Raw genomic sequence first — 14,299 nt, forward strand, 5'->3', positions numbered from 1 at the left:
GACTACAATGTAGATATTTTAATCTTGCTTTAATTTCTTTCATCCTTTTTACTTTTTTGTTGTATATGGGCCGGGTGCAGCAGGTATAGGGGAGTACAGGTTGATTTTTAGAAATTCTCATCAAATGAGATAAACTAACTTGCAAAAATAGACTTCAAAAAGGATTTAGTTTTTATAAATCTTTAAAAATTGTTTCAAAGTAAAAGTATCCATGCAAAAAGCTAGAAAAAGTTCATAGCTCTTAAGTAGAAAATGAAGTACTAAGTAGAAAATGAAGTACTAAGTAGACGCTAAAATCTATAAAGTGGCAAAGTCATATAAGGTTAAAGTTTTCTGTCATACTTGCCTTAAATCTAAAGGGTATAATAATTGTGTTTCTGTTCTATTGTAATATGTCAATGTTTCTCATGGTTTGTTTTTATTTTTGTTTTGATGGTACTGGGAATTGAACCCAAGAGTGCTCTACTACTACTGAGCTATACCCCTGGCCCTTTTTATTTTTCATTTTGAGACAGGGTCTCTCCAAGTTGCTAAAGGCCTCTCTAAGTTGCTAAGGCTGACCTCGAATTTGTGATCTTTCCTCAGTCTCCTGAGTCACTGGAATTATAGGCGTGTGACACCACATTCAGCTGTTTTTAATTTAACAGTTTTTTATAAGCTGGCAATTAAGAGGTATTAGTAACTTATAGCTCTATTACTTTCTTTCAATATTTCTTTCTTTTTTAAACTGGGGATTGAACCCAGGTGCTTTACCACTGAGCTATAGCCTCAGCCTTTTATTTTATTTTATTTGTTTATTTTTTTGAGACAGGATCTGGAGGCTGGCCTTGAACTTATGATCATCTGCCGCAACCTCCTGTAATCTTGGGATTACAGATGTGAGCCACCGTGCCTGGCTTACAGCCCTGTTTGTTTTTGTTTTTGTTTTTAATATCTGTGTTTTTTAGTTTTAGATGGACATGATATCTTTATTTATTTATCTTTATATGGTGCTGAGGATCGAACCCAGTGCCTCTCACATCCTAGGCAAGCTCTCTAACGCTGAGCTACAATTCCAACCCCACAGCTCTATTTTTAACAAAATTTAGGACTAAGATTTAAACATATGATCTAAAAATTAATTAGAATATATACCAAGCAGAACTTTCTGAAAACCAAATTATACTTAATTATGTTTAATGCCATGTGTCTTAGTCCATTTTGTTATGCTATAACAGAATACCACAAACTTGATCATTTGTATTGATCAAAAATTTATTTGCCTCTTGATTCTGGAGTCTGGAAAGTTTAAGATCAAGGGGCTGCATCTAATGAAGGCTGTGTTATAACATAGTAGAGGGTATCACATGGGTAAGTGTATGCATGCAAAGGGAGGTCAAATTTACTTTTATACCAAATCCTTTCTAGTGATAAGAAATCCACTTCTAAGGTAACAACATTAATCAAATCATGAGGGCTCTGCCCTCAGGGCCAATCACTTTTTTTTGGTGGGGTGGGTACCAGGGATTGAACTCAGGGTCACTCGACCACTGAGTCACATCCCAAGCCCTGTTTTGTATTTTATTTAAAGACAGGGTCTCACGGAATTGCTTATTAGCTGAGTCTGGCTTTGAATTCTCAATCCTCCTGCCTCAGTCTTCTGAGCCACTGGGATTACAGGTGTGCACCACTGTGCCAGGCCCTAATCACCTTTTTCTAGTCCCACCTCTTGTCAGTGTTACATCGAGGACTAAGTTTCCAATACATGAACTTTGGGATACACATTAAGACTATAGCATGCTACTTTATATTTCTAAAGTTAGGAAGTATCATAAACCTATAAAGGATATTAAAATTGTATTTTTTTCAGTTCCCCATAGATTTATTTTATAGTTCCCCTTCAGAATTGTGTTTTTTATTCCTTGTTTTATAGAAGTATGTGTGAAGATTGGATATATGGGATAGGAGTTTTGTAGAGTTCCTTTGATAATACTTATGTACAACTGTAATGTGTGTTCCTAGAACTTAGCAACCTAGCATCTTTTACTGAATTTTTAGTTCTTTATAGATTGTGTGACTTTAAATAGGCTTTCTAGTATAGTTTACCTTTGTAAATTTGGTGGAATTAGATTAATTTTTGGCTATAATAGTGCCATTAAAAGCTACATAGTGATATTAATCATGTTTGTGTTACTAATGGTGAACCATTAGTGTTTCCGTTGCTTACTTATCTTATTCATTTTAATTAATTAACTATTAATTAGTGATGCTGGGGATCCAACCCAGGACCTTGTACATAGTAGGCAAGTGCTTTACTGTTAAGCTAATTCTCAGCCTGAATTTCCATTTCTGAGACTATATGTATACGATTACTACTCTATTTAATTAGTTTAATTTTTTTGTGTTGCTAGGGTCAAACCCAGGGCCTTGTGCATGCTTTATTGCTGAAGTAGACCCCTAACCCTACTACATATTCTATTAGCTGAGTTTTCTATTCTTTGTGGATTCCATTTTTTCTTCTACTCTACCTAACTGGGCTATATTTTGAGTACCTTGATAGTTAGTTTCAGTTCTTTTCAAACTAACGGTGGAGAGTTAACAGCAGTTAAAAGCAAGATGTCTAGAACCAAACTGCCTGGATCAGTATCCCAGCTCCATTGCTTATTTGCTATGTGCCATTAAGGCAAGTAACTTAATCTCTGTGTCTTTGTTTCCTCATCTATATGATGGAGATGATAATAGTATCTACCCATAGGCTAGTTGTAATGATCAAATGAGGTAGAATATGTACGACATTGAACATAGCATGCCTGGCATATGAATTGCTCAGAAGCTATCATTATCTTTGCACACATAACCTTTTTATTTTCTATTCACTGATATTCTTAAATAGCCACTGGTTCCATCTTTCCACTTTATTATGGGCAGTAAAGGGCTGGTGCTACCAAATGGGCATACATAAAGTACCCATCATAGGTTGTCAGGACCATCTTACTATAGTCCTCAGAATTTGAAGGGAAAGAATCATAGTGATCCAGTTCAACATTTTGTATTTGCTTGGTGCTGCAGCATCCCAAAATTGACACATATAGTATACATATATAGTGCCATTGAAGAGGGAGGTATCTCATTGCTTGAAGTTAAAAGTGATGGCCTGTGTGAGTCATTAAAATTCCTACTTATTCTGTGGATTTCATGGTCCTTTTTTATTTTCAAATTATTTATTTGCCTTTCTACAGATACCATCATGAATACAGAAACAGGAACATAGGGAATTGAATACCTTCTGTACCTTAAAAAACAAACAAAAAACCACCAACCATTTTTGTAATTACTCTTTTTTAGTTGATATTCTAAAACATTTCCTTTCTTACAGGACATAGTTTTTTTGTTGTTTTTTTTTTTTTTTTTTTTTTTTTTTTAAGCTGTTTGTTGTATTTTGAACACAGTTGCCTTCTTCTATAAAATGGGGATAAAAGTATTTCTACTTCATACAGATTACTGTGCAGATTAAGAGTAGTAAATACAAAGTTCTTAGAACAGTTTCTGAAATAACATTGAATATTATCATCATTAGTGTTTATTTTTTAATGCTTTTTTAATGTTTGCATGACAAATGCTGTAAAATCAAAAAATATATATATTTTTTTTCCAGAGGAAGTGGAATTACCTGCTGTGGCATCAGTCAGTGCTTCAGTAATTAAATCACCATCAGATCCTTCACATGTTTCTATTCCTCCACCTCCACTCTTACTTCCAGCTGCTACCACAAGGAGTAATAGTACAGCTATGCCTAGTAGCATTCCCAACACAGAAAACAAGCCTCCGCAGGCTATTGTTAAACCACAGATCTTGACTCATGTTATTGAAGGCTTTGTGATTCAGGAGGGATTAGAGCCATTTCCTGTAAGTAGCAAGCATATTTGTGGGTTTTTAAAAAATTACTATTATTCATATACCCTTATTTTTAAAACTTTTATATTATCTGTTCTATAAGAAAAAGCTGGTAATTTTATTTTAAAAAAAGTTGAATTTTATCTGGAATTTAACACTCTACCTGCTTTACATATATATATATAACTTCCAAATATATTTCTACAATTTTATGCTAGCCATTTAGATGTTTAAAGCAAGGAAAAAATGAAAATATTTCAGAGTATAAGGCATTCTGAAATTTTTAAAGAAAGGTAGTTGGAAGTTTACTTCAATGAAATAAGCCTTTTCATTTTTTCTTTTTGAGGGAATTGAAACGGCACCTGGTACATTATTCAATAATGGTATTTTCATGTATGTAATTTTTTGGTGAGCTTTAACTTAAATATAGAAAATATTATCTTCTTGGTGTCTTAACACTTGAAGTTTACCAACTTATCATTTATGATTACCAAAGTTGTCTTATTCTTAAATTTCAGCCTTTAATCAGATTTTTAAAATGTTCACCTCATAATTAAGGTACTCTATCACTATGAGTTTTACAATTTGAGACTCGCTGTAGCTACATGTAATTTATATGACAATATCTAGAGATAAATGTTTTTCCTTAGAAAATAAAGACAAGTAGACATGTAAAAACATGAACTACTTCTCTTGAAGACCTTTGAATCATCTGAATTTTCAGATTCATGGGTGAACATCTCCTATTTTGATAATCACCTTTGTGTTCAGTTTTGTGCATGTGTGTCTATGTGTTGAACTTGGATTTCTTATAAAAATGTTGGTACAGTGGATGGAGGAATGGTCTTTTCTCCTTACTTAAACAAAACCATATGTGTAACTAAAAATGTTTGTTTGGATCCTGTCTGTGCTACATACTGACTATGATTTTGTCAAGTCATTGAACCTTTCTGATCTTCATTTTGCTTGTCTGGCAGATGGAGATGATTAAGTATGCATACATTATTCTGTGTAGTGTCTGACACTTAATAGCCATAACAATTATTATTTGTTATCTCTAATGACAGAACTCTTTTTTTTTTCCCAGATTACAAAAACAATGTATATATTCTAAATGAAAAATATGAAAAATTGGGAAATGTAAGACAAATAATCCCAAGTAATACCACAGTGTGTGGTATATGTTCATATAATCAGGATTGTTATTATTACATATATAGTTCTACTTTCACTTCATAAATTTGAGCATTTGTCATTCCACATCTTTAAAAAAAATTTTTTTTAACTTTTTTTGATACTGGGGATTGAACCCAGGGACATTTTTACCACTGAACTACATTCCTAGACCTTTTTATTGTTATTTTGAGACAGGGCCTTACTAAATTGCTGAGGCTGGTCTCAAACTTGCCATCCTCCTTGCCTCAGCATCCAGAGTTGCTGGGATTACAGGTGTGTGCCACCATGCTGGGTTTCCTTTCCATATCATTAATAGTACTTTGGAAACATTTTGAAATGTTTCATAATTCACTTTATGGACAATCATAATTTATGTAATCCCGCCATCATTGTTGGATTGTTTTAATTTTTTCACTGTTGAAATAGTTATATGAGGCCAAAGGTATAGGTTGTGTGCATGCTTTTAGCATGTGTTCGGCCCTGGGCTTAAGCTCCCCCACCACACAGAAGAAATTCTGAAAGAAATGCCTTTTATATAAACTGTTGCCCTCCTTTAAGTAATTTTCTTAGCCTGAATTCCTAAAAGTAGGATTATTTCATCAGACTACATAGCCAAATGACCTGATAAATACTGTCAAATTTTTTTATGGAAAGATTAAATTTATTCATCTGCCAAAAGTATATGGTTTTGGTAGCATTGAGTATTAGTCCTCTCCCCCCAAATAACTTCTATAAATTTTTTGAGGCATATTTAGTAACAAAATTTTAACAATCTGTTTTATTTAAAATGCTGATTGTACTCCAGTTAATTTTAGAAATTTTCGTTAAGCTATGGTTCCCCATGTGTAGCAGATACTGAAGATTCAACCAGAAAGATATTCTAATCATCCTCTTTTTTTTTTTTTTTTTTTTTTTTTTTTTTTTGGTACTGGGGGCACTCAACCACTGAGCCACATCCCCTGCCCCTAGCCCTATTTTATATTTTATTTAGAGACAGGGTCTCACTCAGTTGCTTAACACCTTGCTTTTGCTGAGGGTGGCTTTGAACTTGGGATCCTTCTGTGTCAGCCTCCCAAGCCTCTGGGATTACAGGTTTGTGTGCCACCACACCTGGCATTTGATCATCCTCTTTTTAGCTGCAGGCTTACCTAGAGAATCAGTAATTTTTTTTTTTTTTTATTATTTCTTCTGGAAATATTTCTGTATTTTTTTTTTTTTTTTTTTTTTTTTGCGGTGCTGGGGATTGAACCCAGGGCCTTGTGCTCATGAGGCAAGCACTACCAACTGAGCTATCTCCCTAGCCTTGGAAATATTTCTAAAATGAATATTCATGATAATCGAATATACTAAACATTATGAATATTTTGTTGTTGATATTAATGTTAACATGTTTGAGGGTTTTCCTTTTATTTTGTGATTACAGTGGGTTAGGTTGCTGACCCACTAGGAATTAGGAGACTTGAGTTCTAGACCTGATTTTGCTTTTGTAAAGCAATAACCTAAGTCCTTTTAACAAGAGTTTCCTTATCTTTAAAATATACACAGTATGGACTGGGGGTGTAGTTCATTAGTAGAGTGCCTGCCTAAGCATGTGGGAGGCCCTGGCTTTGATCCCCAGCACTTAAAAAATATATTTCTCATTTTTTATTTGTGTTGCATTCATATGGAAAACACTAAAGTTTCTGAAGGAAAAAGATTAGTCACCACATAGAATTTTGAGAGGTAATTGTTTACTTGACTAATATTTTTTAAAGTTAAAATAAAAGCTCTTGCCTAGCAACCTCAAGGCCCTGGGTTCAATTCCTAGCACCACAAAACAAAAACAACAAAGGAAACTCACCCAACTCCTACATGTACTGATAGTTATAGCCTTGTTTTTCAGTGTTGGGCAGAAGTACTGAAACATTCATAATGTAGGATAATCTGCATTATGTTTGTATTAATTCTGAATATCAGGAATTACTAAATTAACTACTTGCCTAAACTGAGGCACAAGTCTCCATTTGACAAAGACTTTGAAGTATTCCATTCTGCTGATAACTAGAAATAAGGTGTTTGTGTTAAGACTCTGCATGCCTGTAATTCCAGCAGCTCGGGAGGCTGAGGCAGAAGGATCCCAAGTTCAAAACCTGCGTCAGCAAAAGCAAGGTGCTAAGCAACTCAGTAAGACTCTGTCTCTAAATAAAATACAAAATAGGGTTGGGGATGTGGCTCAGTGGTTGAGTGCCCCTGAGTTTAATCCCTGGTTCTCCCTCAACACTCTCCCACAAAAAAAAAAAAAAAAAAAAAAAAGGACTCCTTAATCTTTAGTGGAAAATCACTAAATGAATAGAGCCTATCAATAAACAAGTAAATTATTACATATTCATTTCAAAAGATATTTTAACCAAATTATTTTTGGATATATTTCAGAGATTATTTCACTTTATTCTCTTTCCTTTATAAAGGTGAGCCGTTCATCCTTGCTAATAGAACAACCTGTGAAAAAAAGGCCTCTTTTGGATAATCAGGTGATAAATTCTGTTTGTGTTCAGCCAGAGCTACAGAATAATACAAAGCATGCAGATAATTCTTCAGACACAGAGATGGAAGACATGATTGCTGAAGGTGTGTGGATTTCACTTAAAATACCCTTTAATTTAACTGACTTCTGCTTGAAACAGGACATGGATTTTTACTCTTCATAGATTTTTACTTAAAAATTTGCACTTTTATTCTCATGCAGTACATTATTTGACTAAAATAATTGGAAAGTTAACCAGACTTGTAGTGACAGATAACTAAAATAGCAAATTGGGTGTTAATTTGTACAATTTGTGTGACATTTGAAGGACTGTGTGTGGGAAAAGTTTTATCATATAGAAGAGAAAATAATTAAACATTTTGTATCAAAGCGACTAATTTTTCTTTTTAAAGGAAAATTAAGTAACAAATACCATTTTACTGAATTTGCTTAAAAAATTTAGAGCTTCTGGGTTGTTTGGCTTTAGACTTTCCATATTCTGATGGGTGATACCAGGTGGTACATTATGGATATAGTCTTCAATCAAGAGGGGATTACATTTGTTCAGAGATAAAAATATCACTAAACCTCCATACTGTCAAAGAATCTTTTAAAATAGACTTTACTCCAATAATGAATATTCCATATGTCGAACTAATATTCAAAATGACTGAAGGAAAACACATACACATAAATACAAAAATGTTATATTTTGTTCCTTGAGTTTGCTATTTAAAATCAGCAAATGCTTGTACTATTTTTTTTTTTAATGAGATTCTGAAGGTCTGATTAAAAAAAGTTGCACTATATTCTGTAGGAACATCTTCATGAGACTGTGTCTGATTGATTCTGATCATGGCCTACAATTGCTATAGTTCACTTAACTGTAATAGCATTTAGTATAGTCAGAGCTGTACCATAGGGAATTAACATCTACAACTAAGTAATTACTGTCAATGTATTCATATATTTCATCAAATTAATTTAGTCATTTTGAAATATTTATTGAGACTATACTAATATACCGTGTGCACGTGCATTGCTAAATTAAGCAAAGTAACATACTGGTAAGCAAATGCCCTTTTTTTAATTATTAAAAGGACAGCACCTTTGTCTTTATTGATACTTTGTAAATTGGTGCAATGTATTTCACATGGTTTTGTTTCTTGGGGGAATAACAAAGATTATAATATTAGTATAAAATTTGATTTTTTACTGCTTACCTCTATTAAGTTTAATTTGATTAATTCAACTCAACATTATGACCCAGTTTCAACAGGAGCATCATGTATTGATTTTTGTTTCCTTCCCTCCCTCCATTTTCCCTTATCCTTTGTTCATTCGTTCGTTCGTTCCTTCTTGTTTTAAAGAAAACCAGTCTTTATTTTATTTCACTGGTACATCTGTCAGTGTGCATCTCTAAAAAAGTATGCCTTTTCTTATATAACTATAATGCCATATCACACATAACAATAGTTCTAATTCTAAGGGGTCATCTGATGCCTGGTCCATGCCCAGAGTTCCCTTTTATAATTATTTGGTTCAAATCAGGATCCAAACAGGGTCTATGTTGTGCTTTTTGTTGTTAACAAATTAAATTTCTTTTAATTCTCAAATACTTTTGTTTTTAGTTATATATACTGTTTTATCTGAGGACATTTCTAATTTGAGATGGAACATAGTAAAAGATGGATGTGTGGGTATTTTTCTCTTACTATAAGTAAAAAAATGAAAGTTCTAGGCTAAAATGTTTCTAATGTGCCCCCTTGTGTACACACATAGGAAGAACATGGGTATCTGCCTAGGAAGTTTCACAGTACATTTCACGATCCTCATGTTTATAATACAGTGGGCATACAGCATGTCTATGCTAGAACCCAGAACCTGAGGATCATATGTGTGTGTGTATGTGTGTGTGTGTGTATATATGTATGTATGTAAAACATACCTTTCTTTCCTGTAAGAAGCTTTTAATTTAGTTTGGAATTAGGGAATCTCCAAAACAGAAAATAAATAAGGAGCAACAAATGTTAAGTTTTCAATTAACAGTAAGAATTTAGAACTGGTTGAGATTATTTCTGGTTTGGTGAGTTTCTTTCAGAGGTGAGAGTTGACCTGCATCTTGGATTTTTAAAAAGCATAGATTTAAATAGGAAGAACAGTTCAGTTTAGGAAATCATGAATAAAAGCACAAAAGATGTGTAAGGGTCATGTAACTTTGGGAAATGCAGTAAAGAGTAGAGAGGTGGATTAGAGTAGTGGGAGGTAAAACTGGCAGAGTCACACTCTAGAGTAGCTTGGGCAGAGCAGTTAGGAATTATCCTGTTGAGAGGATGGTGAAGATTTTTAAAGCAGGTGACATGAACAAAAGAGTATTTTTGGAAATGGCTAGCCATCCAAAGGATATATTTAGAAGCTTAATTTCTTAAGGTAATTTTATAATTTCAGTGTTTATGTTACTTTGTACTCAGATGTTTATTGGAGATCTTATAGGTTGTAATGGTGAGGTCATTTATTTAGTTGCTTTGGTTTTAGTAATGTATATGGTTTCATTATGAAAAAAATTTATTATGGTAAGGATTATTCTTTTTTTAAGGGTAAACTGGTTTTATTCAGATTGGTTTTCTTGCCAGATTCTCCAGCCAGATTTATCAAAATATCTGTTGTTTTTGGTAATACAACATGGTTTCCATATCATTGTTTCTCTTTGCTGCTGAACCTCAGGGGTTCCTCACAAAGGAATTGGGAACTTGAATTATTTAGGTTATAGGTTTGGCCACTCCAGTAGAGACCCAGAAAAATAGAATAGATGAATAGAAAGTAGGTTGATGAATAGAAGGTTAGGTTTTCACTGACATAATCCAGAGGTCAGCAATCCAGAAACTTGATGACGGTAGGTACTCTAACTCCAGTGTCTTATGTCTGTGCCATCCCTAGAATGTTACTCTAATTTCCCCGAGGCTGATTTTCACCATCACGTTCTAACCAGTGAGATTGGGGAAAGGACATCATCTGGAATTTGTTTCTACCAATATCCCAGTGGTCAGAAATCAGCAATATGTAGGTAGAAACTATTTTTTATCCTGGATAGCCAAGTTCTAGGGTTTTGTTTCTGTGGAAAAAATGAAGAATGAATGCTGGACAATTATCAGGTATTTCTTATATAGAATCCCATATTTATTAGTTAAATCAATAGTTTTTAAAAATTCAGTAGGTTCTGTAATTTTTCTATTCACAAATGTGAAAAAGAAGCCATATTTGTTAAAAAATCTGACCAGCAGTAGAATAGAAAATTTTGAACTATTAATGTTCCTCACTTCTATATGAGGAATAAAACTGATGTTCCACTTTTGTTAGGCTGTTAACCTTAAGCCATATCTGTTTGGTATCTCCCTTCTATAACCAGCAAAAACAGTTTCTTGTTCTTTACAAGGTATTCTAACCTGTTATCAGGTATTATATATTGTTTTGTTAATATTAACAACAACTTTGAAGCACAGGTTTAACTGTAGCCTCATCTTGTAACAACTGGAGAAATGGACTCTAGGGTTCTATCAGTAGTGTAGTGGTTGAGTGAGAGGTTCCGTCTCTGTTATAGGCTTTTCAAATTCAGATGAGATTATTATAAGCATGACAAATATAACATATTTGGGAGTTATGATATTATGTCCCAGGAATGTGTTAATAAGAAGTTCTGAGTGGGTCATAACTGTATCAAAATCATCCCTAAGTAATTGGAAGGAACAATTTTTTTTTTAATTGTGTTGAGACTATTTCTTCCTCATTGCAACTAAATTGGTGACTTCTGTTTATGAAGGTAGTCCTAAAAATTTCCTTAAAATAGTCACTTGGGGGCTAGGGGTGTAGCTTGGTGTTAGAGTGCTTACTTAGCATGCAGGAGAACCCTAGGTTTGATCCAGAAAGGAAGGAAGGTGGGGGGAGAAAGAAAGAAAGGATGGATGGACAGACAACTTTTTAACTCACCATTTCAATAGTCAGGATAATATATTTGGAGTCCCATGGTGTCAAATATTATTTCACAGTATGTTTTTCTTACTACCTTAAACTGGGATAATGCGAGTGGCTGCATTTTTAGAGTCCCTGACATGTTTACATTTTTAGAGTCCTGATTTCATCTTGACAAGTTTTTATTAGAGTAATATAGAGATATATTCATCTTTATATGTTCTATCATATATTGTAGCAGCTCTTTTAGAGTTAATTATTTTTTATATACTCTTCTAATATCAGATATCAAAATTGCACAATTACGAAGTCATCCTCATACTTTGAGTTAGAATTAAGTAATATAGTAAGAGTACATATAGAGCTCATAGCTGTAAGATTTAGAGTGCTTTTTATTGCATGTTTCATATGACAGCATGGGAATTATGATTCAAGAAATTGGCAAAATATGGTAAATTTACAAATTTAACATTTCAGTGAAGTATTTCTTGAGCACTTTTATATCCTATTACTTTTCATTCTTAGGTGAAAAATAGGAAATGGAACAGTCACGTTTTTCATGACTGCTGCCTTTTGGGCACTCATTTAATTGTTACTTCAATTCTTTGGGAAAGATATTATAAACCCCATTTTACAAATGAGAAAACTGGGTCATGAAGATTAAGTTGTTTGCTTATAGGTGACTGCCTCTGAGTATTTGATGGTTATAGTTTGGAAGGTTCTGTGGGTCCTGTCCTATGGCCTAACGGAGATGTAGGGGTAGAAGGAAGACATTTAAATTTAATGGGAAGAATGATGAAAAAAGTACCAGCAGTTGACAAATTAGGAAACTATTTGTGATTTTTTTTAAAGGCTTAATCTAAATTATTTTTTGTTGAATACAATGTAACTTATAGGAACTGTTTTACAATTAGATATATTCATCTTTATATGTTCTATTATATATTCTAGCAGCTCTTTTAGAATTAATTATTTTTACATACTCTTCTAATATCAGACATATCGAAGTTGCACAATTACGAAGTCATCCTCATACTTTTAAGTTAGAATTAAGGCTTCTCTGCTATATATTTCCACAGCACAATTTTTCAAAATTCATATCTCACTCTGTTTTTTGAAAGTGTTCTTTGGGAGGGTAGTGATTATGTCTTACTCATCTTTGTTTCTCATAGTGTTTATATAAAGTTTGTGTATTTTAGGCATGCTGAATCTTAGCAAAATGAACCTTTAAAAATGTTATTCTCATTTATATAGAAAAAAACTCCATATGATTTTTATGTAGAAGTAAGAGGGAATTAATAGAGGTGGCTGTTTTTAAAGGCTTTGGCCTTGCCAGAGTGACTGAACTGAAAAGTGATGGACCTTTGGTCTGGTAGCAGTATCTAACCCATATACAGGCTAAAAATATAAGCTACAATTAACTTTTTGGAACTTCTTTCCTTTGTTTCCTTCATTTTATTTTTTTTAGAGACATTAGAAGAAATGGACAGTGAGTTGCTCAAGTGTGAATTCTGTGGGAAAATGGGATATGCTAATGAATTTTTGCGGTCAAAAAGATTCTGCACTATGTCATGTGCCAAAAGGTATTTCTATACTCTTGAATTTCCTAAAGGACAAGCCAACAACCACTGAAAAAACAAAAACAAAAAAAACCCTTGAATTATTTAACCCAGATACTGCAGTACAGAGGAATATGTAGGCAATATATGGAGCTACCTTGATACTTACTTAGTTATGCTCTGTGGAAATTACCTATTCATAACACTTAGAATCAGTTTTACAGTGCAGTCTAATATTGAAGTAGCAGTATTATGGTGGTAAGAATACCCTTAAAAGACTCTCTCCTATGAAATGATCAGGATATTGTAGAATGCCAGTCCTTCAGATAATTGAAACAGTTTTTATCATCTGCTCTTTTACTGGTATTGAAATATTTGGATTTACTTTGTTTTAAAGTGTTTTCATTTGTTTGAATCATATCCTACATATTTTAGATTTGTTATGAAATAGCAATAGATAAGTTTTCCACATTGTTAACATTATACAGCCCAATATCTTTGCTAAATTAATATTTTCAGTAGTAATTATTAGATAAAGAGTATTAATAGCAAAAAAAAAGTTAAGTCTCTTCATTAAACTTGTAACTCCTAAGGGTAGTATTATCAGAACCCACTCTGATATTTACCACTAAAGTTGAAGAGTATACACAGGTTGGTTATTTCAAAATTCTCTGTTCAAAAAGTAATTCTCTTAAATTCTCTAAAAGAATTTAAGATCTTAATTTATATACATCCAGTGAATTTCTTGCTTCAGTATTTTATTTTGTATTGGTGCCACCAAAATATACATAGTAAAACTCTTATTACTTGTTTCCTCCAAAAATGGGTTATTTCAATTGGCAATCTGTTACTTAGATAGTCTTTAATATTGATAGATTTGCAATAAAATTATATTGAACTTATGTTTTAACTTAAATTCTTTTCGCATATACCATAATATACAAAGTTTTTCAGAAATCTGTTTCTTTGATAATTTCCTTTTATTCTTTCTAGGGGTGAATTGGCAAACTCACCCAGGACAAATCCTTCCTGCTGCTTATATTTTGTGTGGCCCCTGAGCTAAGGATGGTTTTTAGAGTTTTAGATAGTTGGAAGCTAAATCAAAAGAATATTTCATGATAAGTGGAATTCAAACTTCAGTGTTTGAAAAGTTTTATTGGAACACAGCCATGCTCATTCAGTAGTCTCTGTAGCTGCTTTCACAGTACAGTGACAGGAATGA

General features: G+C 33.1%; 1 protein-coding gene across 7 annotated transcripts in view; it reads left to right on the forward strand.

Moving 5' to 3' along the window:
- Positions 1–14,299, forward strand: part of PHC3 (polyhomeotic homolog 3) — a 78,028-nt gene that overhangs the window by 52,565 nt on the left and 11,164 nt on the right. For all 7 annotated transcript variants that reach the window (XR_013766503.1, XM_079155774.1, XM_079155772.1 and 4 more), the window contains 3 exons: positions 3,635–3,885; positions 7,497–7,656; positions 12,987–13,101. Coding sequence is in view for 6 of the 7 variants with exons in the window: in XM_079155774.1 (XP_079011900.1) it covers positions 3,635–3,885; positions 7,497–7,656; positions 12,987–13,101 (526 nt within the window). In the remaining variant the exon portion in view is untranslated. The remainder of the gene's footprint in view (positions 1–3,634; positions 3,886–7,496; positions 7,657–12,986; positions 13,102–14,299) is intronic.

The sequence above is a fragment of the Sciurus vulgaris genome, assembly GCF_902686455.1.
Source record: "Sciurus vulgaris genome assembly, chromosome: 10".
NCBI classification, from domain to species: Eukaryota; Metazoa; Chordata; class Mammalia; order Rodentia; family Sciuridae; genus Sciurus; species Sciurus vulgaris.